The 25,956-nt window shown below is 38.1% G+C and overlaps 2 protein-coding genes across 4 annotated transcripts in view; one reads left to right on the top strand and one right to left on the bottom strand.

Moving 5' to 3' along the window:
* LOC135468173 (hemicentin-2-like) overlaps positions 1-10,249 on the bottom strand; it is a 77,480-nt gene extending 67,231 nt beyond the window's left edge. The window contains exons 1-3 of one of the 3 annotated variants that reach the window (XM_064746266.1): positions 10,187-10,249; positions 8,475-8,536; positions 2,364-2,494 (exon numbers count right to left, since the gene is read on the bottom strand). The gene's annotated coding sequence lies outside the window, so the exon portion shown is untranslated. Of the gene's footprint in view, positions 1-2,363; positions 2,495-8,474; positions 8,612-10,186 lie in introns of those variants that run through there. The other 2 variants (XM_064746302.1, XM_064746275.1) reach the window with 2 other exon arrangements.
* A 10,038-nt stretch (positions 10,250-20,287) lies between these two features.
* Positions 20,288-24,471, top strand: LOC135461796 (uncharacterized). Its single transcript, XM_064739036.1, has 6 exons — positions 20,288-20,650; positions 20,912-21,148; positions 21,448-21,686; positions 22,120-22,271; positions 23,462-23,581; positions 24,030-24,471. Exons 1-6 carry the CDS (start codon positions 20,335-20,337, stop codon positions 24,259-24,261), a joined length of 1,296 nt encoding a protein of 431 aa, XP_064595106.1. The 5' UTR covers positions 20,288-20,334; the 3' UTR covers positions 24,262-24,471.
* The last annotated feature ends 1,485 nt before the right edge of the window (positions 24,472-25,956 follow it).

Below are 25,956 nucleotides of genomic sequence, written 5' to 3'. Positions count from 1 at the left end.
AAAGTCTCATCTAGCCTGTTGATACCTTATTCAGTCTGGAGTAACTCATGGAAAGTAAAGAATTTTCAAGAAGTTTACTATGCAACCTTAAAAGATAAGTATATACAACCAATGACTGCTTTTCACATGCATGCGCATGACACACTTCATCTACCTAATAAAAAAATGTAGTTAATGGTAAATGTTTTATTTTAAACAATGCAGAAACAACATTTACACTGACACATTTATTTTACATTTAAAAAAGAAAAAGCTTGGCCAGTATAAATTACATTTTACTAAGAAGTTAATAAACACAACTAAACCAAAGGTCAATTTTACTCTGGACTAGAGGTCCATTTGTGTACAAAGATGACAGTAGCATTTGAATATAGAGTTACAATTCGAATATTGTAACAGTGAACATCTAACTTACACAAATTTGTTCCATTTTCAAAATATATCAATTTCTGTCATCATGCTCAGCACAAAACAAGAAATGCAGGCAAAAATTTTACGCCTAACTAGAGCTGGTTTAGTGTACAGATGACGATGTGCATACAATCTGTGGGGTGTGTAAACTGAGATTTATCTTTACTGACAGGCTGTTTATTCCAGGGATGACTTGCTGACACAGGTCGCCTGCCTAACTTAACCAGTAATTTATTGCTGGACTAAAACTGACAAGTTTTTCAGTTCTAGGAACACCCCTTTTTGCCCAACCTCACAAGTTAATCCAGGCCCTGATTACAAAGTGGGCTTACCAATGGGACAAGATACATTACAGGCTTATTTCCACACAGCTGTTTCAGCTGCAAACTCCTCAAAACACTGCCAACATGTACATCAACAGTTACCAGCCAGCCACCAAAATCCTCATCAGCAATGGATAGTCAGCTAAACACTGTCTGCTCTCCAAACCATTATTTTCAAAGCGCTCATTGCCTCAATTAAGCATAGATGTTTCCTTTGAAGCTTAATTAAGTTACAGACTTCCATGGGACTAGCTTCATCAAATGCATACCATGACGTCCAAGCTTTAATTCTACTCTGGACAGACATTATTAACATAAGGCAGATACGCCAAAATTTTTTTCAATGAGTTCTGCACATATTTTGAATAGTTTTCACAACATTTCATCTGAAAGGAGATATATGTAGGTAGAATTTTTTTTCTATTGTTTAAAACTAATAAATGATCGTTAAGATGTAACAGTAACATATATCACATGTCTATATCATATGTCTATACCAAATGTCTATATCAAATGTCTATATCAAATGTCTATATCATATTTTCAGTCTTTACATTGCAGCACCCAACTCTGCTTCCAAACTGATCAATTCATCATATTTAACAAATATTTATTTTCACAATGACCTACTGTACGCTGAACACCAACTCGTGTCACCCATGGGGACAACCACATCCCATCAGTCAAGAATACATGTACTCTATTATTTCTAGAGGACTTTATAAATGATAAGTTGATTTCAAATCCACAGAAACCCACAGAAGTATATTGATGGCCTGACAGCAAACGGACTTAACAAACTTACAGGATATAATACAGTCTTATTTCTACACATCTGCTTTAGCTATGAACTTTCCAAACCACTGCAAACATGTACATCAACAGTTAACCAGCCAGCCACCAAAATCTTCATGGGTAAGTCCATCTTTACTCTGTTTACTCAACACACAATACTATTTTTAAACAGCTGATTACCTCAATTAGTGCTCTGGATGTAGCCTTTGAAGTTTCTTTTCATTTTCTTTCCAAAACACCAAATCAAGACGTTGGGATTTTCTATTACAGACATTGTTACAGAGCATGGATTTATAATGCTGAATAAAATTTTACCTCAAGAAATATACACATGTCTGTCTTTCCAATCACTGTCCATAAAATAAGGTAATTTAACTGCCTTGAGTCCAATCATTGTGATGACCCCTTAAAAGTGATACCTGATTAATGACACAAGATAGTTTACTGAAGGGGGTTCCATGTCTTTTCAATTCATGTTTTGTCATTCATGTATGAACTCACGTTTTGCTGTTTGCCGAAATACCAAATCATACTAACATTCAGAAAAGATTCCTCCTAATGGGAATGTTACTCTAAAGCTACGCTCCAAATTCTCTCCATCAGACAAATGACAAAGCCATGGTTTTTTGACAACTTTCTCAACAAGAGTCCTTTGGAAACCAGAATGATTACATACCAGACCATCCCTGTCAACCACGAAAATATGCAACTTTTTTGATTCTAATCATCAGATTGATAATCAAACACGAAGCCCAAACTGTACAATAATGATGAAAAATAAGGGGGTCATAACATTAAAAATAAAATCAAAACAGATGAGCTGTCATTACTTACCTACTTTGTCTTTTTCTTGCCCTTTTTTTTCTCTCCAAAGCTTTGTGTTGAGGTGTTGAGTGGCAAGCGTGATTCAAACATCATTCTCTGGAGGGATGTGTGGAGTGCACAGTTCTGGAGCCACTCACAATCTGGTAAACAGAAATGCAGCAGTTCCCCTTCAGCTCCACAGTGTATAGCACATCAAACTGTACTTAAGGATCAACAGACATAAATTGGTATGAACAAGTGTGTGGGGTAGGCTAAAGCTCAGGGAAGGGCCCTTTAAGAAGGAAGTGGAACCCCCCTCTAAGGATATCCAACAAAGTCACACAGCATTCTCAACAGGAATCACTACAAACAGCATTTGGGGCATCCCCAAATTTATGTGAGGAACGGCTCCAACAGCTGCTGATAAAATTGGTAGCAAGGGCAGCTAGATTTAAAAACTGATCAGAGATGTTTTTCCTAGATATCAGAGAGGAGATAAGGCAGAGTCTGTCACATGTGGTCCAGTGGGCCAATGGTTCAGCTAATGTCTGAGGAAACATGATGGATTGTGTGGCTCGTCTGGGTACTATGGGGTCATTTCTTCACATTGAAAATACAGCAAGAAAGACTGGAGTGCTTGGAACTATCCTCTACTTTAATGAACAACCGAGTAGCAATGCAATCAGCAACAGTCTACAGTTTCTCCTCAACCATATGCTTTTAATGACTGGTAAAGTTTTGTTACCAAACGATGTCATTTCAGTAAAGGAAATTAAGTTTGTGATTGGATCTTCATGCATGTAGTTCTTGAAGAATATCCTATATCATCAAATCTTTGCTTCATGAGTTGATAAAAATGTTTTAAATTGACAGTTTGCAGTGTAATCCAGGCGATAGCTATGATATGGTCTCAAACACAAACACATGCCAATTTTCACCAAAAATTTTAAATTAAAGTGTACCTGATTCAAAGTTCCACAACACAACACACAGCTGTCATATCAGGTAACCCAGAGAAAGGGAAAGGTACATAAAGCTTACCCCAGAATGCACACATCAGTTTTCCTTCCCTAAACACAGTTGTTGTTTGTCTAGTTTCTTTTTTTGTGTTTGCATACTGTAAACTAAAATAATAATCTTCAGGTATCACATTTATGCTGAGTATGAATATTATTCTTTCTTCTGTCCTTGTCTACAAACTTAACATAAATACATGTGAACTGTACTGACATCCTTCCTTGTGGATTTATTTATAAAAAGGGTACAAAGTGTGATTCAGATGTACATTTTCATAAGGTGGCATTACAAAACTTGTTTACATCCTCTTCAAGAATATGAATGATGGTGTGCAATTCTGGGAATCTTCCAGCTATTCACGTATTAAAAAAAGTTATATGTAAAATGTTGTTTACATGGCACTTTTGTCCTGTACCAAGCAGTTGGCCCCTGGCAAAATAGTATTTGGTGTAGGGCAATGTCCTTGTGCTACAGCTTATTTCCATGCAGGCTTGCTGTGACATACATGTAGCAGTGGCAACTTTGGGTCATACATATATTATGAAAGAGGGTACATGTGTATATGTGCACGGACAATTATATGTACATGTGAGGTATATATGACTTATAGTACGTTATAGCTTTTCTCTCATCCCTAACAGTTGGAACTACATATTAATGATGGCACATTGCATCATAAAAACCTTGTAACTCTATAGCATCATTTCAAAGACACAAGTTAGTGACTATCTGATGAAGGGAATACTGCCGAGGTCAGCGCATTAAATATTAGACATGAAAAAAAGTTCTAACGGTTATAGAACTGGCCTAATCTGCTGGGTGAGCACTTGTGCAAATCCATCACTTGAGGATAATATCTGTTGTTGATGGCACTGCCAAGCTGGAGGTTAGGCTATCAATGTTATCAGTGGAAGCTGGGTCTCAGAAGAGGGCTGGCACATCGTTTTTTGGCTTTAAACTTTTTAAGAGCCACCAGTCCTGATCAAGACACCTACCAGGGAGTCTGAAGGAGCTGATCTTCCAGGAGCACAACAAGGATCACTCAGCATCCTCAAAAGTCTATCACATTAACATAACATCAGTAATAGGTCCTACGACTTATCCTGAGTTTACCAGTTATATATAAGAATCAAAATGATCAAGGGCAGGGAAAGCATGCCAATCTTATGTTTACATCTTGTGCGCAGTGCAGAGAATGTGGTCTTCCAAAAAATCTTGGGGGTTGCTGTTAAAACTAAAATGTAAAAAAAAATCTTACCCCAGAAAGTCGCAATCCAAAAATATTCTAAAGGGATTAAAAAACTGTGCCTTATCAATAATACGTGTTTACATGTAGCAATCTACATGCATGTATAAAACTGTCAGCATGATAATGCAAAGTTAAATTATTTGATACATGAACGGATTATCTCAAATTCTCACAGTTTAGCTACATGTAGAAGTATTAACCCTAATTATGGATGTAATAATGAAGGTTATTAGACATCCAGGTAAGTAACAAAAATAGAAAATTACAAGACTGGTCTACTGGAAAAATAGTTATAGTGAAAAAATTATTCCCTATGTAGAGCGTTTACTCTGTTGAAGGTGATAGGTCATCACTGCAACGTCAGTGATACTATTTTACCAGTAGTCCAGTCTTATAATTTTTTAATTATGGATGTTTCCAGATAATAATTAATAACATATTACAGGAAGTCCTCTTAATGTCCTCTGGAAGATCTGTCATGTCTCTGCAAGCCTGAATTACTAAATTATAATTTTAGGGAGTCTGTTTTAACCTGATAGTGAAGAAAATCCAAAATACTGTTCTTTGGTCCTGTTAAAAAAATGGGGAGGGGGAACAGTCATGATCATACATATTAAATTTGACGCCTGACTCACCTATGACATTCATCCCCTTCATGTCACACCTGAACGATGATAAATCATGAGTGTGTCAGAAGGGCAATACAAACACCAAAACACCTGCCTGCAGGTATACTACTGACACTAGACACTTAACATGACAGAAGCCTCATCTTCTTCCTAATTCACAGGTAAGTCACGCAGCTCAAATTGACACCATGCGATTATCTTAATTTCAGATAAAGAAAACAAGAGCCCTGTGTCACATAAAGCAGATAATAAACGACAAATATGGCAAGAGAACTATATATATACCTTCACATCATCACGCAGGTGCATGTATAAGAGCCCCTGAAGCAATTATGGAGAGATTACGTGGCCTTTTACCCTAAAATAGGGCACTTAGGGGAATGATAACTTACATCTTCACTAGTAATGTTCATATAATCCTGGCATAAATTATGACTTACAAATTATTGGTCAATTAGAAATAATTAACAAGTTAAAACGCCACAGGTCCATAATTACAAGCAGGTAACATGGTGTGAAAACCAAAAATAAACAGGGATAAAGTAACATTACAAGCAATTGTTCTGTGCTGTAGTAGGTCAGTATCATCAGTTTCTCTGTAAGTTTCATGCTGTTTGTTGAACTAATGTAACGATGTAAAAGATGAAGTTACGCCAAAGTACTGATACCCTCCAGACTGCTTGGTAAGAAAATTATCATCAAACACTGGTTATATTTCTTGTGATTTACATCTACAGCATTAATATTATAATGTCAGTTTCCTTTTTTACATAAGAAATGGCTAATCATAATAACTGCTAGACAGTTGCTGTCATCTCTGCTGCTCAATTCAACAAACTGACAACCTTGTGGTTACCACTGTCATTCCCAGCAATGGGGAGTGAACAGGGAAATTGAGCTGGAAATTTGTCACCAGGCTCTCTCAACAACTCTAAATTTTAAACAGTTATTCTGCACAGCTTGAACCTGGAGAAATCTAGCTCATCCAAATCTGAAAACTCAATGTATGTATGTATGTACAGTGTACTAGATCCCAAGGTCATTTCCCTGTAGCACAAGGTAGTCTACATAACCCCCTTAGAAACTTGTCCCCAAACGGGAGCGCTATAGCACGGCTACACTGTACTTCCAATGTAATGCAGTTGTGTACAGTTTCATGATTATATAGATTATTATTATTATTATTATTATTATTATTATTGTCAAAAATATGTTTTTGTAAAAATTACACAGGACACCCATGTACATTAGTCATGGACACGTTTTTTTTTTGGCCAAAATATTTGTCAAGATGTGTAAAATTAGTGTTTAAAGTAAGTATAACCCTTAGCCCACTCAGGCAGTGACCGAGGTGAAGTTTGACATCACAAAGTGACAGCCACGAGGACCAATCTCGAGGTGTTGCCTTTTTAACTTGTTCCCTTTCAACTATTTAATTAAAGAGCAGCAGCTCAAAGAGTAGCCTTTCAACTTTAATTTGTTCTTTTTTTAATGACACTAGGTTTAACGCCAACATGGACTGGCCTGTTTTAATTAAGACAATAACTCTTTCTTATGTAACTGAAAAAATGTATCATTATATGCATTCAAATAAAAAAACAAAATCAACTGGTGAAGAAAAATGAAAATTAGACATTTTAGTATTTCTATTTGCTTCCAAAGGCAAATTAGAGCCATCTAAGCCTGTATGAAGACCTTCAGATTTATAGAGCAACTTTCCTGCTTGGCTAAAAGTTGACCTGCAATTATAAATACCTTTTTAGTGAAATAAAATATGTTGGAGATACTGTAATCTGGTTGACAATAACAAAGCATCAAAGTCAAAATTTATAAATTTGAACTAAGAATAGAGTCAAGATACTGTATATATAACTGCACATAATATATAAATCATGTACATATGAAAAATGTCTGCAGACAGGTCATGCAAATTTATAATAGTTGGGGCCTCTTCAAGGTGTAGCCAGCATGTAATGCAATGCAAAAAGTGACTTGAACACACTGCTAACATGGATGAGAGCTGAACAACATTGCGTAAGTCATCTGTAAGTTGCATGGTAAAACATTTCATCCTCAAGTTCTTCTGGCTGTAAAACAAACAAACCATTTCGTTGCATTTCCTCTGGTTGACGCACCAGAACCAAGTACTTGAGATAATAATGCAAGCCTGCAACACTTCAATGCTTCAAGATTTCTTGCTCATACCTGTTTTTCTGCAGCTAGAATTACAATCTGATTACAGCTAGTAGAAAAGAAAACTGGAAAACCAACAGCAATTCCTGCATTCTAGCTTGTCTAATTTACTCTGTCCTTTATCTTGTTGATAAATCTCCATTTCATCACCGTCACTTCCCCCCTCAGCTAAAGCTATTGATAAATTCCAGCTGGCAGACTGGTGGGGCGTACCATTTCGGGCATTTTTTGTCCAAGTTTTAGGTGATATCAAGCATCCAGTTATGTATTTGTGGAGGTATTTTTTTCTAAATGATAGATATCTTTAAACAGGTTTTCATCTAATCTAATTTGGTATGGTAGGGGAAACAGCTTTGGCCAAGGGGCTATAAGCATATGTAGGCTCTACTGCAGTAGAGCATGTCAAGTTAAGAGGTATGTACTAACAAGCACTTTTATGGTACTGCATCTACATAATATACATAGTAACAGCAAAAGAGAAAACAAATCACTTTTAAGTGTCACCAAATTCTCTGGTAGCAGAAAGACAGGTTAACTGTACATGTACTTACTTGTCATCCATTTAAAATTCAGGAAAATGAAGTGTAACTACCACACACATGCCATAGTTACCAAGATTCAGCCTGTCATATTAAGGTCAATGGCAGATGTGCATGACATTCCTAACATCCTGATATTTTTTGTTTCTGTTTAGAAAGTATTTTCCTATTTGAAATAATTCAGACAATTCTTTGCTGGACAAAATTTAAGGTCAAATACAGTAATATTGTGTCTGGAATTGGTTGCTGGCTGCTATTCCAGGAAAGCCTTCTACTTCTACTGACCTGATATCTCACCCATTCCTTTATTGCTGACACATCATTTATGGTGGGAATGAAAATCAAGTACAATAGGCCACTGACACTTACACTGATTTTATTGGGCTAGCAATGAACTTGTGTTGACACAGCCAAGAAGTTTTCATCAGGCTGTAAAGATAAATACATACTGTTGTTTTCATAATGTGCCATGCAATTAGAGAACAGAACAATTGCATTGTCTGTTAACACTTACCATCTGCCTTGCCTGTAGATAAAGGCGGGGCCAGAGGTTGACAGAGGAGAGCACAGCCAGATCTGTTAACCAAGTAAAACAAAGCTTCAGTGCCAGAGATTACAACTGGGGGGCAGGACCCTGTCAGTACCCTGGTAGACAAATCAGACAGATCAATATAAACAAGGTGAAGCATTTAGACACTATTTTCCTGCTCATCTGACACAGGCCTGACTTATGCTCAGGAGAAGATATACACATAGATAAGGAAAATTACAATGCTATAACATAGTTTTGTTGAAAGGTGTGTCACAACGTTTATAGCATGTGTATATGATACACAGAATTATTTTTATTATAGGCAAGATTAAATGTAAGGATAAAAAGTAGGGCAGTTTCAAATTTGAATGCAATTGTTACTTTTAAATGATACATGGAAAGGAATTATAAAACAAAGATTATGTTTCTATGCCAAATGAAGAAAATTACGCCCCGGAATTTTTGTTAAAAAAATTTCATTTCATGGGTATTTCTATACCTGTTAATTACCCCTCTATATTATGCATATTTTCCATCAATGGTCAGATTTTTTCAGAAATTACATCATCGTTGATCTTGCTCCGAACTCGGTGAACATCCCCAAAGTGACCCGAGCCCGGTGAACCATGTTGCCACAGTGTGGGCAAGGTGACATGTATACAGTACGCGGGAAGGTCTGACAGCAACCTGCGGATGGTTGTGGGTTTCCCCTGGGCTCTGCCCAGTTTCCACCCACCATAATGCTGGCCGCCGTCGCATAAGTGAAATATTCTTGAGTACGGCGTAAAACAACAATCAAAAAAAAAAAAAAAAAAAAAAAAAAAATTTGTATACAGATACTGCATGGCTTCTTCAGGCCAGCTTACCACCCCCTCCACGCCTCTACGCCTGCCCCCATTCGGCCTGTTCACAGTACCCCTGCCCCTATTCCGCCAGACCCGTTCAGTCTGTCCCTCACAGAGTTCTTTTTAAACATTTTATTAATATATTCTCTTACGATGATCGATATCACCACTGCACTGACCACTGGGGCCTTAAGAAAACTGTAATTTTGAGCCATTTGTATCCCTAAAAGTCAAAGCTGAAAAATTTGTTTGTACCGTTACATGTTATTACACATGATAATCTGCACATTAAGAAATAAACCAATGCGTTTCATGTATCCTTTAAGTAAAATTAGAGAACTTTAAAGTTAAACGGAAAGCTGACTGATGACCTTCCCTTTCAAAGATTGTGAAAGTAAAATAAATATAACACTAGTCCTGGTTAATAAATGTACAAAGCTCATATGATGCACTGTATATAAACAAAATAACCAACTGTAAGTCATTTTTAGCTGTATTTTAGAACTCCAAATCATGTGGGCTTGTTTAAATCTGCAGACCAAAGCACATGAATTAACTGAGGTGATTACATTTCATCCCATAGGAGTTTTAAGTTTGATTATGCTGAAAAAGACTCACAGCATCTTAAAAGCTCTTTGTACATGTTTCATTTCAGCTTTTTAGTCATGGAAAAGGGCATTGAATAGATGATCAATTGCTAACAACAACAACAATAGTTATTAACAATGTTTCAACAACACAAAAGCCAAATTAAAAACGCTGAGGATATAGCTCGACCGTTATAATTTGGCGTTTAATTTTATTTAAAAGTGTCAGACAAAAAGATTTTTTGCCAACTATTTGTTTAACCTGTTATTTTAGTCCAAGGCTTAACGATGGAAGTCTGGCCACACCTGAAACCGCCATGTCGTCTGCCAAACACTGTGTAGGGAGCAGCCGGTTTTTGTTTTGTTGTGTTTTGTTTTTGAGAGAGAGAGCTAAATTTGAGATTTGACGTGTTTCACCTTCTGCGTATAGTGCTTGGAGTGGAAATGAATGTACCACTGATTGTTACACAAGCCAAGATGTTAGAGGCAGAGATACTAATACTGGAATAACAGCTCCCATACGGGTGGAGTTGGGGTCAACATCGGCCTGTGCCAAGATGCATACATCTGTCATATCTGCCAAGAGAAGCTGTTCAGACACCTCCAGATAGCCTACACGTATCTTTAAAGGCAAATCAAACACTAATCTCAAGTGAATGTAAGATGAAAGACCATTAAACCCTGTTCCGAGAAATAATTCAATTTATTTATTATCTTTATTTTTTTATTATTATTATTGGGGGGGGGGGGGTCAGGTAAAGTGCATTTGAAACTATTATCATATAGACCTATAGCCTATTTGTACGTTTGTCAAATCTTAAACGAACTATTTCAAGCAAAATATATGCATGCTGATAGGCCTACTCTCTGAATCACTAGGCCTAAAGACCACTAGAATGCTTTAGATCCATTTTAACTGGCTGAAAAAAATGTTTTAAAAATACATAGGCCCCTACCGGGTACCGTACTTCATTTTAATGTTTTCTTTGCCTTTAAAGGATCGAACAAAGGCTAAAAAAAAGTACAAATGGATGGAGACGAGGTGTCGCAAGGGCAAGACTATGGAACATGTGGCATAGTGCTGAAAACAAAGTCTGCGCGGTATATGCCTATACTCCCTGCAGTATAGTATAGGCCTATTATAGGCCACAACGGATTAAGACGATGGAAAGACACTCTTCCTTCAGCAGGAGAGTATTAAACAGCCTTGACACCCAGTAGGTAAATTATAAGTATGAAGAAGCAATACCCGGGTCGTCTTTTTGCTGTCACTATATATATTTTTAGACTTGCATGGGTTGGTCTACTTGAGTATGGTCGAAGGCGTATATGTCTAAAATATAGGCTACCGCAGGCCTATCTCAGGGGCGTATGAAGCAATTTCAAAGGGGCGAGGGGACAAGAGTCCCAGCAAAAAAGGCGAGGGTCCGGAAGCTCTGAAGGAGCTATATCGCCTTAGAGACGATTTGCCGTATCTTAGATATGCCAATTCAGATGTTATTGACTATTTAAGAAGGTCTGAAAAAAAAAAAATTGAAACTGACGTTTAGCTCAATAGTTGACGCTTTTGCCTGGAGAACCACGGGTCAACAAAGAACATTGTAACAATTTATCCAGAATTCAACATTAAATTTATGCATGTCGGAGAAACGTTGTTGTAGACTGACTAATACAAGCATTTAACTCGTATGGAGGAGAATCGGTGGAAAGAAACATCCATGTTTTCACTGGGCATTGGTGGTAAACTTCCCGGCCTATTCGCGCTGGCTTGCTTCCGATTGAAATCAATGTCATTCACATGTATACATACACTTTTTGATCAGATCTTTGGCTCAGAAAAAGGGCGTGCGTCTGATTTAGGGAAATTGTCAGTTACGCACCAAAGTCGGTGGTTACAACGGTTACTTACGTTTCCTTAACTGGTGAATCTTGCAACCCGTCCCAAGTGAATGGTCTTGGAATGACGATAAACCATAATGAAATAAATAACTCAACATCGATGAGCGCATATATTGTACAAATATATTATTTAATCCGCTTTTTGGGCTGAATAGAACTGCAACGTCATCGCACTGAAACACAGTCACTAAATTAGGGGAAAAAAGATCGTGTTTGGATACAAGTGAGTCCACTGTTTTGTCAAATTACACTGTAGATGATTTGCCCTTCCATGGGAGAATCGTATATATTAATATAAGCTACTTCTTTATGTGTACTGAAAGTTAAAAAAAAAAGCAAACCTACATAAACCTATGAAATTTTGGCAGTATCAGTTTGGAAAAATATAACTTCGTGACACTATATCATGTGATCTGGAAAAGCAAAATCTTTGAGAAATAATCAAACTTTACAACCTTACGACAATTGCAGCCATGGTTGCATGGATGCAGAAAATACAGAACCCACGTTGCAGAAAAATTGTTATTAAAAAAAACCATTATTTCAGTACATGTGGCATGAACATTTGTACCTCAAAACTGCCTACGTTAACTCTCATAAAAAGAAAGGAAAATAATAAAATGAACTATATGTCAAACTCCATGAAAATGTCCAGGTGGTTGGATTTATTTTAAAGATTATTTTGAACCGAACAAAACGCATGAGAAAAATTGCATTAGACACAGTAGGTGCCAGTGCACAGCACGTTTCTGTCATGTAAATATATTTATTCAAAACTACATAAAGCAGCAGTTATAAATACGTTGTTAGACCGATACTCATTGCAAACCACTCTGAGGAAAGCAAACTGATCCTGACGTCATTTACTCCGATGAACCACCATATAAACCAATATTTCAAATGCATTTTACTCGGTTAAAAACAATCTTAAAATAGATCCACACATTTTCTTCAACAGTTTTGAGTGGAGTTTTGTCAGACATTCATACTTCATGCTGATATTTTCTTTTCTTTTAAACTAACGACCGCCCAAACATTGTTAAGCACGCTAAACTTATTAAAACGATTACGAAATAACACACACCACCACATCTACAAAATATCCAGTAGTTAATGGTTTCTTGTTTGTAGTTGTCTAGTTTAAACGTTTAAAATATTGTCATTAATGTGGACACCAAAAAAAGACACAAAGAATGTCTCAAAACGCTGAATGGTCGAGCTATTCATAATCCGTAAGCATAAAACTGAAAAGTGAGGTGTCCAACAGATATGCTGCCAACTAACCAACTCTAACGCGCGATAATATAGAGTATACGGGCCATTGTACTTTCCAGCATGCACGGCGAGAGCCAGGCCGAACTATGAGATGCACGTGTTAGCCGTTTATACCTTTGAATGTGGGAATTTGTCACATATATTAGAAACACATGTGTGTTTATATCCTGGAGCACTAGTTGACATTCAAATTGTTTTACCGTGGACTGCAGAATAGGAAAACATACATGCCGATCGGAACCCAACTAGACAGTACATCTTTTTGCATATATGTATTATCTTTCTAAGGACTGAATTGGCGCGGTAGGCTAGGATGACATAGGTAATATGTGAAAGCCTATATCTAATTGGTATACCTTATCGCTGGTACACACAGTAATGATGAGCAGGAATAGTTTGGCGGGTTTCCACTGGGAGTACATCATTGTGGGTTTGGAGTGATTATAAACTTTTGATACGCTCTGAAGATGTTCAGTCTAATTGTTGTCAAACCGGATGAGGACATCTCATCCCGCGCCTCGCGTAGTTGTGACATGCGGCGGAACTATTACGGTGCAAATTACGCGTAAATGGTATACTGTCCTTGCGCCCCATGTCGCGACCTGCGAAACGCTGAACTATAGTTGCTCTCATCCGGCTTGCAGAGCCCGATCTTCATAGACATTCATAAATACTGTGTGCAATGAGCATATTAGATTATATTAGGAACATTTTTGGTGGTGAAGGGTGAGGTGGGGGGGGGGGGAGTGGTAGCTTTTACATGATAAATCATGTAAAAGAAAGTCGCACAATAAACCACTATTCTTGATAAACCATTTCCCTGTATCCTGTAGTCCTATATTTTGATATTTGCATAAACTTTGATTTATCCAAAGCATTCATAACTCATATTGTTGCAAAAACCAGATAATATAACGGATTTCTTGGATAATCTAACCATGATTAAAAAAACGTGTAACCATAATCTAGCTTGTGGTGTACATTTAAATGATATATATATAATGTTACTGATCTTCTTCACTTAATCTTATTTGCGGATGACTCAGTTGAAAGCAATGTTTTCCTCTAAAGTAATCAACGAATTAAAAAGCTCCACAAAGCCATTTGCCAACCATCAGACTGTCGTAACTTCTCTTGTTTTACTGCGTCATGTAGTATTATATATTGTATTACTGTACAAACCAGGACTCTGAACTATAAACAGCCCGAATGTCTCCTTTGCAGTATTTCATGTGATTGTTCATCAAATGTGATGACAACACAACATTTTTCGTAGCTTTAGACCAGTGACGTCTGATAAATTGCAATCAACATCACTTCCGTAAAATGACCATATCTATCCTACAATGACACCATCTGTGGAAGTACATTATCAGACTTACGTAGAAGAAGATCCTATATATATATAGGCCTACTTCAATATCGAACCATTCGCTTTATCACACTTTCATACCGGCTAGCACACGCGCCTCATCTTCTCCGAAATCTTCAAATCTTGCATGTCGCTTGAATCTTTGACCACACATTCACCATCATTTGTATGCTGCAAAATCCTGTAGTGTTTAAAACTATATATTCTTAAGCAATCTAAAGTTCACCAGTCTCTACAGGTTAACAGCCAAGTGTTAAGATGAATCTCGTATTACCCGCTTTAATATGTCCTGTCTGTGAGAATCGAACAAATATATGTATATCTGCATGCGACTAATAGATTATTAAGATATCCATTTTTTTACGCAAGAATCGCTGTGAGTTCATGCTGGCTTCCTCTCCGGCTGTACATGGGAAGGTTTTCCAGCAACCTGCGGATGGTCATGGGTTTCCCCCAGGGTCTGTCTGGTTTCCTCCCACCATATATAAGTGTATAAGTGAAATATTCTTGAGTACGGCGTGAAACACCAAGAAAATAAATAAATATATAAATAAATATATAAATAAATAAATAAATATTTACTCAAGAATATTTCACTTAAACGACGGCGGCTATAGCATTATGGAATTCCCAGCGTGAAATGGACTTGAACTCATAGCGGTCGCATTGGTGAGAGGTTCCTGGCGCTAGCACGTTAAACTGTATAGAGATAATTATTCAAATATTGTCCAAGGCTTGCCATGAGTACCAACTGATATACAATGCCTTTAATCATAAGCCTTTAAATTGTTTATGTTCGCTATATTTCATGTTTACCACTAACACCAGTACATTGCTTCCTTTTCAAGGTTGCCTGATAGAATTGCTTGAATTCCTTGAAGTATAGAACAAACTCTTTTGAACTTTATATGCATCAGCCTTGTTGCTTTTTCTGTTGTCGGTATTGACATATTTCATATGCTTTGAAAATTAGTACCCCAAGTCTATATCAAGAAATAGAAAAGCCTCGGACTTTCTATCCTGAGATCCAACAGGCCTACTTTACCCATACAGATTTCCATCAAGTTCGAGAGAGTTGTGTCCCCTCGACAGCTCTGTCGAGATGAACTACCTGATTATGTGGACATCAGTACAATGAGGACAACATTGTATCGAGTTCATTCCTGGGTAAGAATAATCAAATAACTAAATGCATAACTTGAATAGTGAGAGTGATGATCGGCTAAAAGCTAATTTCGAACAGACGCAACAACTGTAGAAAAAAAGGAAAAAATGATACGTTCTGTGCTTCATACATAAAGTGTCATGTCCCACAGACTGACGTAGCTTGGCGCATACCACACGACGGCGTTTGTCATAGGACTGTACTTGTCACAGGACTGCACTGATCACAGGATGGCGCTTATCACAGGACGGCACATGTCACAGGACGTCACACAGGACGTCATTCTCACTTGTCAGTGAACGGCACTTGTCATGCAGTGGACGGCACTTGTCATGCAGTGGACGGCACTTGTCAGTGGACAGCACTTGTCACAGGACGGCGTTTGTCATAGGACGTGCAGCACTTGTCACAGGACGGCAATTGTCATAACACAGTTCTTGTCCGGCACTTATTGTTGAATGACACTTGCATAATAGGCCTGTAGTACTCGTCACAGGCCAACACTTGTGACAAACGGCACTCATTGTTTCAGAAGGCACTTGTCACAAAACGTCCGGCACTTATCACACGGCGTAACTCAGGTAACATGCAGGTGCAGGAAGTCACTTATCACGGATCAATATACTTGTCATAAAACATCAGTTAACGCATTAAATGTGTATATATTCCTGGGGGAGGGGGGACAATGAGTGTATTACTCATGCTAATTTATCTTGCGTGCTTGGATGAATTCATGAAAAAATACTGTTAATATTTTTACTTCAAGAATTTTTTACCCCTGTAAATTTTTCGTTAAAAACGTATGGACACGCGCCATGGGTTCCATTTTACAACTTGCAATTATTGTCTCATTGCCTGTGGTTGTACTCATATGACCTTTATGACTACATGTAGCAATATTCATGTTTGTCATGCCGTATGTACTTTCTTCTTTAGCATAGAATCTCATTTATGTATTTTTCTGATATTTTACGCTTTATCACCTGTATATGTGGTACATTTCCCTGCGCAGTATTGCGACTCGCGTCCAAGCCATGCAGATAACCATCGTTCTCATGTAAGACATAGGTAGGCCTATTATACGTTATAACTGATACGTTGAATAAAAACTATGCAGTCTAACAAGCAATTGTCATGCAAAGAGGGAAAGAGAAGCGGATCTCATCTAAACTATTTTTAGATATAAGCCAAATCTATGTAGTAAAACACAAGTGAGCTCGCGTGCTATATTATTGATGCAATTAAAACTTGAGCTATACAGACATCGTTGATCAACATCTATCACGTAGAATTCTGACTACCACATAAAGTATACGACTAAAATATTGGTCCAACACATTAACTAATAAAATTTTGAACAGCTGTGTCTTGTTTCGTTTAAACAATGCAGCAATATACATATTCTTGAAGGTATAAATATAAACATGTGATCTAGACAACAAGTCCCACCACTTTAACATGGGCACTGCTTAAACAGATACTGATAAGCCTTGTTTTATCTTAGCATAAATGTGATAAATCTATATACGGGAGTGTCAAGCTTTGCGTTATCAAAGTCGACACTCATGGTAAAAGTCCATCTTTATATACAGAATGATAAGAATTATAAAGTTGGAGCTGGACTTGCTGGACTCAATAAAATGGGAAAGAACATGGAAGCGAGTCCAACAGAACAAGGTCTGGAATTGCTGGAGACGACGGGAGAACCCCATTACGAAACCGCAAGGAGTGTAGAAAAAAAAGCTGTGGATTTGACTTTTCAATAAATTGTTGGCATAAATGTTAGTGTGAGTCTGGGATGTAAATATATCATTATGTTTCATACATGTAATACACTACTGGATTTTTTGTCGATGTGATGCCACCCGTTCTCGTTTTGCCACCTTTAATAATCTGACTGGGCTGCATGGGCCAATTTCCGTTTGAAATACTGCCGGAAACCACCACACTCAGAAATCTATTGCTATTGAGGGTCAACGACTATGTGGATCAAAGGTTACCTCCCAAGGATTTTAAGAAGTTAATAGATTAGGACTCGTACCACAAGATATATTTACGATTTCCTCTTCTCTGTTCACCAGTCCTAATATACTCTTGTGATATGAACCTGTAACCCCAATAGCGATGCACTTCATCAAGACACTAACGGCTATCACAACAATCTCTTAGATTAAAGCCGAGTCATTGTGTTCCATGCTTTTCCCTGAAACTTTTCATTATCCAGTCAATATTAACACGTGACAATATTTACTAACATTTTACATCCTTTGTAAAAACAAGGACAGCTAGTATAAAAAGAGTAGTACAATAATACAAAGAAATCAGGTCTGTAAACTATTTAGACTTTTCAGAAAACGATTGATATATTTCATTCAGCATGTAGTTCTATTCTAGTTAAATGCTTTCGCTATATATATATATATATATATATATATATATATATATATATATATATATATATATATATATATATATATATATATATATATATCGAAACTTCTACTCAAAGCTGCGGATGGTCTTGAGTTTCACCCGGGCTCTGCCCGATTTCCTCTTATCATAATGCTGGCCGTCGTCGTATAAGTGAAATATTCTTGAGTACGGCATAAAACACCAATGAAATAGAGAATTAAACCAAATTCTACTGAAGTATTCTGAATTGAAACACGTTTGTGTAGGCCTATATAATGCGAAAGAGAGTTGAATTCTTAAGATCAACAATCCTTTCTATAACAGGCCTACAGTCCTCCTGTATATTAAATAAATACTTAAATTCATTGAAGGATAGAAAGCAGCTGGGAATCTTTCCTGTGTAAAGAGGTCGGACCAGTGTTATATAGTTTATTGCTCATTTCAACATTTACGATAACGATTAGACGGCTAAATGGTAATGCACGAACCTCTTCATGAGGAGGATAGGTAACACATAAACTACTCATGTATTATAACAGAACAAATGTCAGCCTGAATTGGACCAGAGTCGCCATTGTAGGGACAGAGTACTCCATTGTCTTATAAAGAATATACGTTAATAATACAATCGTTTTTTACCTCCGCACGACCGTCCTTCAGATTGTAGGGCCATATACACCCTATTCTAAAACTTTGCTGTCGCTATACATATAATCCTGTCATAATACTTATAGGCATAGAACATTTGGATTAAATCTAAGATAGTAAGATAGCGACTAACACTCGAGGTGCACGCCGGTTCAGTCAAGGTCTTGGACAAGGAAATTCTATGATTTCCCCAATCTAATTGCACTGATGGCAATATGTGACCCAGAGCGCGTGCTTACGGTGAAGCAGGCCTTATCCCGCTTCCATACTTGTGGCATGCATTCGTTGAATTAAGATTATTTGGCATGGCAAATGAAAAATAAACAAACGAACATGAGATATATATTAATGTATCTCATTCCATATATATAACTATTAAGAAAGATTATTTATTTTATAACCATTCATCACTCTAATCGCTTTCATCCGCTGTATTGCTGAGCACCCAAAATAGGAGACCTACAGTGTGGTGTGTTCGAAAAATTGCTGATTGTTTATGTAAATTAGGCATTGATTACGTCACAAATATTTCGTTTGTAAGTTGCATTATAACTGTGGACTGAATAGTATGGATTATTTTTAAGGATCAATGCACTACAGCACAGATTAAAGCCTTAAGAAACCGAGGATAAGTGTGATATTTTGGCCGCCCACGATATTGGCTGTCCAAAATACTGGTACTGGTATCAGACGCATCTTCGTAGTCTTTGACTGAATACAAAAACATATGATGTTCCAAGCTGGAGACTGTCCTACATGAGAAAGCATTGATAACGGTCACATGTGGGATTTAACGGTCATTCAGTTCAAGGTCAGTCAGTTAAAAGAAACGGGCTAGATAAGAGAAGAAAGCAATGCGTGGTCACGATTCTACTCCGCGAAGAGATTAGTGGCTTAACTACTACCGTTACATGCCTAAAGGAAAACATGGCATTCCAGATTCCAGATAGCACATTTAGTTCAGGACCAAGGTGCTCAAAAGTGCAATAAAGGTTCAAGATTAGTCTATAGTCAAGTATTGAGGTTTCAGTGACTTATTACCATGAATGGTTTCAGTTTAAGTTTAAATTTGCAAAGGGGGAGCTAGATGTAAATCACAAAGTAGAAAAGGACCTTGGCCGACCGATGAAAAACGGATGCTCTTCAAAAGAGTGTATGCATGGGTTGATGTCGCCTGACCCTCAGGTCCTCGGCAACGGTCGGTTTTCTGCCACGATAAACCGCCATCAAATAAGCTAACTGATAGGCACTGATCAAATAAATAAATGTATAATTATGCACATATTTTGTGTATCTTAATATGATGACAGAGGAAAGGGCTACAGAGTGCTCTCTTTGTGCCCCAAAATTGTATATTGTTACATAAATAACTTCTGAAGGCATATACTTTTTACTCACAAATGTTCTAACACCACTGTTTTAAATGTGTCCTGCGTAGGTAACCTTTCTAAAAGAAAAAAAGACACCTGCTCTTGTTCTCAAGAAAGATCACTTTATTGTCTTTTGTTGGTCTTGACCTAAAATTCAAGGCCTTGAGATGACATAATTTACTTTAAAACCAAGAAACCTGGTTTCTTTTGTACCAGAACCTGAGCGACTTTCTGGACAACGACGTCGGCAGCTCTTCGAGGAAAGCAACATGGCGGGAAAATTTGGGACGTTCCTTTTTCTAACGCTTCTCGCGCTGGGTGCAGAAGCCAAGGTGACCCCTAAACTGCTAGGTCACTTCAGAGCTCCACATGCTGCTTTTGTAGGCATCAGTAGGAACAAACATCATTCGGACGTCAAAGACCAGTATAGCCTGATGGTCGCTGGTTTCAACGCCATCCCGTTTTCTTCTGACTTCGTCTACCAAGTACAGAAGGTGGGACGCCATCTCAGTGACGTCTCAAGCATCCACCCAACAGTCGTAACTTCCAAAATTACATGGCCTAATGAAGTTGACTCGGTTTCAGGTAAATATTTTCTTTAATGCTGAGTTGAGCAAAAACTAAGAGAGGCTATTATACTGTCTCGTCTTTTATGTATGCACAATATACTTTTGTATCGTTTGGCATGCGTGTGAATCAGAAAAAAACGGTTACCCATGTATTCAAACATTCAGTGGAAGTGGAAAAAGATGTTTTAACCTCTTTGACAAGTTCAAAACTGTACCTAGAGTTATTTTCTAAGTTGCAGTTAACCTTCCATAACTGCAAAAACCCTTATTCTTTCAGAATCGATCTTTCACAAAGAGATGATATCTGTTGCCGGCGGTTTCTTGGTGCCGATGAAGACTCACGGCTCCATCGCACTGTACGACACCAGTTCCAACCCTCCCAAAGGCCCGTACTACATCACGAACAACCATGGTGCGGACTCCAGCTGGTTCTACCACCGAATTGCCTGGAAGGACATGGATGGTGACGGTGACTTAGACGTCTTAACCGCCAGAGCACAGAAACCCATCCTTGGTTAGACCTTAGTTAACATCTGTGTTGAATATGTGGATATATATATGTATATGGAGTGAGCTATATACTCAGGTTTATGAGGCGCCTTGCGCGTCGCATTTTGCATGGTTTAAGTCTCCATTCATCTCCAATTTTTCTTTCGTATATGATTCATCAGTGAGGCAGCACTGTAAAATATGTCAATACCAGTCTGGTACAGGCAGGACCTTGGTGAAGAAACTCAAATAATGCTGAAATCGAGTCTAAAAACACACAATGAAACAAACAAATATTTATGATTTCTTATTACTTTGAATTAGGAGGAGCAAAGGGACAGCTATTGTGGTTTGAAAACCCCGGGAAACAAATGCCTGCCCAATTCGCGAACCCTTGGACTTCGCATATCATTGCGAGTGGCCCAGATGTGTATTTTCGGGCAGTCACCTTGAGTACGCCATCAGGTGATTTTGACGCCATTATAACCGCTGGGTTTTTCTCCGAGAGAATTGATATATTTTGGACCACCGAGCCATCTAAAAAATGGACCGTCAGTTCACAGGTACTATACATGCATATTGTGTGAATCTAATACACAAATCGTCAACCGTAATCAATGCCCAGGATCAAATTACTGAGCAAAACTAACTAGATGTTCAATTAATATTTATAATTGTTTTCACTCTCTTTAGAAAAATCACACCAGGTTCCATGCAGATGTGCCAATAACTTTCTGATTAAACCGACGACTAATTTGTTCATAGTCTGCAGCGATATTGAATTTTTAATTACGTAGGTTACGTCTGGGATTAAGAAGTCTATCTTAATCCCCAGGTTACGTCCTTGCATTTCGGTCGACGGCTGGTATACGGATGCCTGTTTCGATGCATAGCTTCGGTTCTTCACCTGGGAAGACTTTCGTACATCATTGCTAACATTATGAACGCATCTTGACACATTTCTGTGATATTTTTGTCCGCATGATTTGCCAACAGCTCCATTTCCGTACTATAGAGAAGAGAATCGGAGCCGTGTTTGACGTTGAACTTGCTGACATGAACAACGACGGCAAGAAGGATCTCCTGGTAACAACGAACAAACAGTCCAATGCAGCCATCTATGTGTATGAATTCCCGGACGATTTCAGGTATAATCTCCTACACTGACTAAGAGGAATAACATGTTTTTATATACAGTTTTTGTTCATCTACTCTTAGGTGAGAAGTTCAAGAGCAATGGAAGAATATTTCGCATTGAGGATTGTCTAATCATATTTTATGTCAGATACATATCCATGTACCATATATAGGCCTATGCGTTTCTAAAATAATTTAAGGCTGTGATCCAACACAGCACACGTTCAGTATAACTTTCAAGACTTTCAAGGTGTAGACTAAAAGTGTGTGCCTATTATCAGTTGTTTGTGCAATGGTGTTATAAGGTAAATGTAAATTAGGAATATTCATGTTAGGAACGTCTTCATATACACTACACAAGACCGCCTTGGTGGTCTAATGGCTAGAGCTTCGGGGGACCTCGGTATCAAACCCGGGTCGGGTCATACCAAAAACTGTATAAATGGTAGGCTACTTGCTGCTGCCTTACTCGGCGCTCAGTTATAGAGCAAGAAAATGTTACTGGTGGACCTTGTGTCAGTATAATGTGACTGGGTGGGGTTTCATGTCTGGTGTCTTCGGCTTGATATTTCAGTGGCGGCAGCACTTTGGCGGCATGGACTTGCCCTGCCAAAAGAAGACACAATATATGTACACACACCTAATGACTCCTCGTCGTCATACGACTGAAAAAGTACGACGTTAAACCCCAAGCACACATACATATATACATACATACATACATACATACATACACACATACATACATACATACATACATACGTACACTATGCGTCTGTATAGTCTGACTCAGACGAATTATTTGGATGTCTACATTAAATTTCTCTGTGGAATTCTGGATGGGACAATACAGATATAAGCCTGGTAACATAAAACGTTGTTGTCATATAATCAATACTGGTTAAAGTTATACACTTACATCTTTGTCACTGCCTCCTGATTTAAATATGATCTCGCCACGATATGGCTGAAACATTGCCCATGTGGTGTTAAGCCATAATCGTTCGTGTATTTTTAACATTTGCAGAACAACAACAACAACCTTTGGAGAAGAGAAAAAGAAAACTTTTTCTGAGCGAAAAAACAAAACCTTTCAAGAGCGAACAAACAGAACCTTTGGAGAGCTAACAAACCAAGAAATATAATCCAGTCTTAAAGTGAACAACTAGCCGATCTTTTTATATTTTCTTTTTTTTTTCAGGACTGGCACTTTCAAACAGCATATTTTAGCTTCCGGTTTCCACGCGCGTTTCAACCTTTTTGGACGATCAGGAGCTTTGGGGTCAGCTTACGCTATACACGAACCTATTTCCAGCAAGAAGTAAGTTCGTTGAGTGCGGTCAGGCATATACTGGTTTTGGGTTTTTTTAAGAGTGGTTGTAAGCATCATGCAATTTGTCCAAAATGAAGTTGTATTGTTAGCTTATTGACTCCTCAAATTGATGTTGAGACAACAATCTTTAAAATTTATTTTCTAAACTATTGAAGTCAGACTAAGCGCCTTATTCAAAATGTTTCCATATCGAAGTCGTTTCTTGCAAGCTTTTACTGGTTGAAAAAAAAAGCATTTATACATTTCTAATTGTAGTCGTTACCATCGATAATTAATATGCCAAAAAATATGTTTATATATACACACAGGACAGCCGTAAAAACTTTATCAACGGGTGGAGCTTTCAACTCTTACAGTTTTCAGTCACATTAGTTTTTCTTAGCACATCATTACTCGTGTTGTGAAATAACGATATATATTTATCTGTCATATCCAGGAGACCCATTATAATCATGTCTGGTGACGACGACGGTAACGCCTATATATTGGAAAGCGAAAGTGAAAGTCATACCAACTGGAAGTATACCACAACAGCATTTTTAGGAACTGGATCTGATACAGTAGGCGAGATTGCCTATGCTGACGTTGATGGGGATGGTCATACAGAACTATTTGTACCTGACTACAATAAGGGACTAGTATACATATATTCACTTACAAGCACCTAAATTTGAACTCCATGCCTGTTTAACGGAACAGTTTGTTCTGGACTTTCCACCGGGATCGATATAGCCTATAAATGTAAGCAGCACAGGTATTTGAAATGTATATAAATTCTGATTTAACATAATTGTTAATGTATATATTTGTGAAACAAAATGCATGAATTACACATGCAACGCTATATTGCAAATATTGTATAACAAACTTAAAACAAACGAACTTCTACACAGACATAACCACTGTTTATGTGGAGATTTCATCACGCTGTGCATACTATGGCATATTCCAAACAACTTACTTATCTATTTGCATGGATGCTTCGGGGTTTACAGTTGGTTAATGCGCTAGCGCAGCGTTATGACCCAGAACGACCTCTCACCAAAGCGGTCGCTTAGCGTTCAAATCGAGCTCATGCTAGCTTCCTCTTCAACCGCACGTGGGAATGTCTGCAGCAACCTGCGGATGGTCGTGGGTTTCCCCTGGGCTTTGCCTGGTTTCATCCCACCATAATGCTAGCCGTGTAAGGGAAATATTCCTGAGTACGGCGTAAAAACACCGATCAAATAAATAAATACATCTTTTCGTGGTTATGCCACTTGTGACATTATACTGACACCTGCATGGTCAACCAGTCCTCCTTTCCATGCTCTAACCGTCATTACTAACCGTCAAGCGAGACAGCAACAAGTACAATTTTTAAAGGCATGACCATACCCGGGTTTGAACCCAGTTCTCCAGACTTCGAGGCGGTCGCTATAACCATTAGGCGACCGAGGCGGTCGAACATTTTATGAGGCAATCCTTATGATCTGCCTTCAGCAGGGTACCGTTAGCCTATATCTGCCAAAATCCGAGACAGTATTTAACGACAATATATATAGACATGCCTCCTTCGAGGCTTGGATAAACAATTTTGAGCCCTTCTGGAATTAGCTTTTTTGGTAGTCATTATTCAACGCATTGCTCTTGACGGTACATACTATCACACTTCGGCCAGCGGAGAAGCAGCACCAGGTTCCCTCCTGCTCCACCAAAAAAGCGCCATGAGTGACGGATTTAATCCTATCACCAGCAAGAAAATACCTTCCAGCAAATATGTGGTTTGCGAAGAGATGGATGTTTGCAGATGATGCCAGATAGGTAGAGAATGACGAATGCTACAGCATAAGGCCGAAGCCACAGTCATCGACAGTAGCAATTGCAGTGAAGGACATGTGGGACAGACCGTTGGCTTGGTGGAATAAGACACCTTAAATTTTCTTTCCAAATTTGGCCCGTTCTTTATAACTTCACGAAGTACTATATAAACTGATGGTATGCCGCTCCTTTGGAAGATGAAGCACGAACACAAACCCGTTATCAATCCCAAAAACCCAGGCCATCACTTTCCCAGCAGATGAAACAACCTATATGTAGCTCGGAGGAGGTGCAAGACGAGTGTTTCCAGGGCGTGCACGTGAATTTTTAGGTCTGCATGTGATTCGAAGTGTTGGATCCAAGTCAGTACTCACTAAATCGTTTGATGGCATCAGCCGAACCAGGTTAAAAAAAAAAACGAATTTTACCAGTAGACAATGGTCCATCTGGTGCACTTCTTATCAAGGTTCAAAAGGCGTATCCATGGAACAAAAACCTTTACTATTCCACATCCACTGGCTCTGCCATGCATGAGAGATGCCATTGCATGGTAGTATAGCTAC

This window comes from Liolophura sinensis, chromosome 1, assembly GCF_032854445.1.
Source record: "Liolophura sinensis isolate JHLJ2023 chromosome 1, CUHK_Ljap_v2, whole genome shotgun sequence".
Lineage (NCBI taxonomy): Eukaryota > Metazoa > Mollusca > Polyplacophora > Chitonida > Chitonidae > Liolophura > Liolophura sinensis.
The sequence above is the reverse complement of the archived record's forward strand: the minus strand, read 5'-3'. Positions and strand labels throughout refer to the sequence as shown.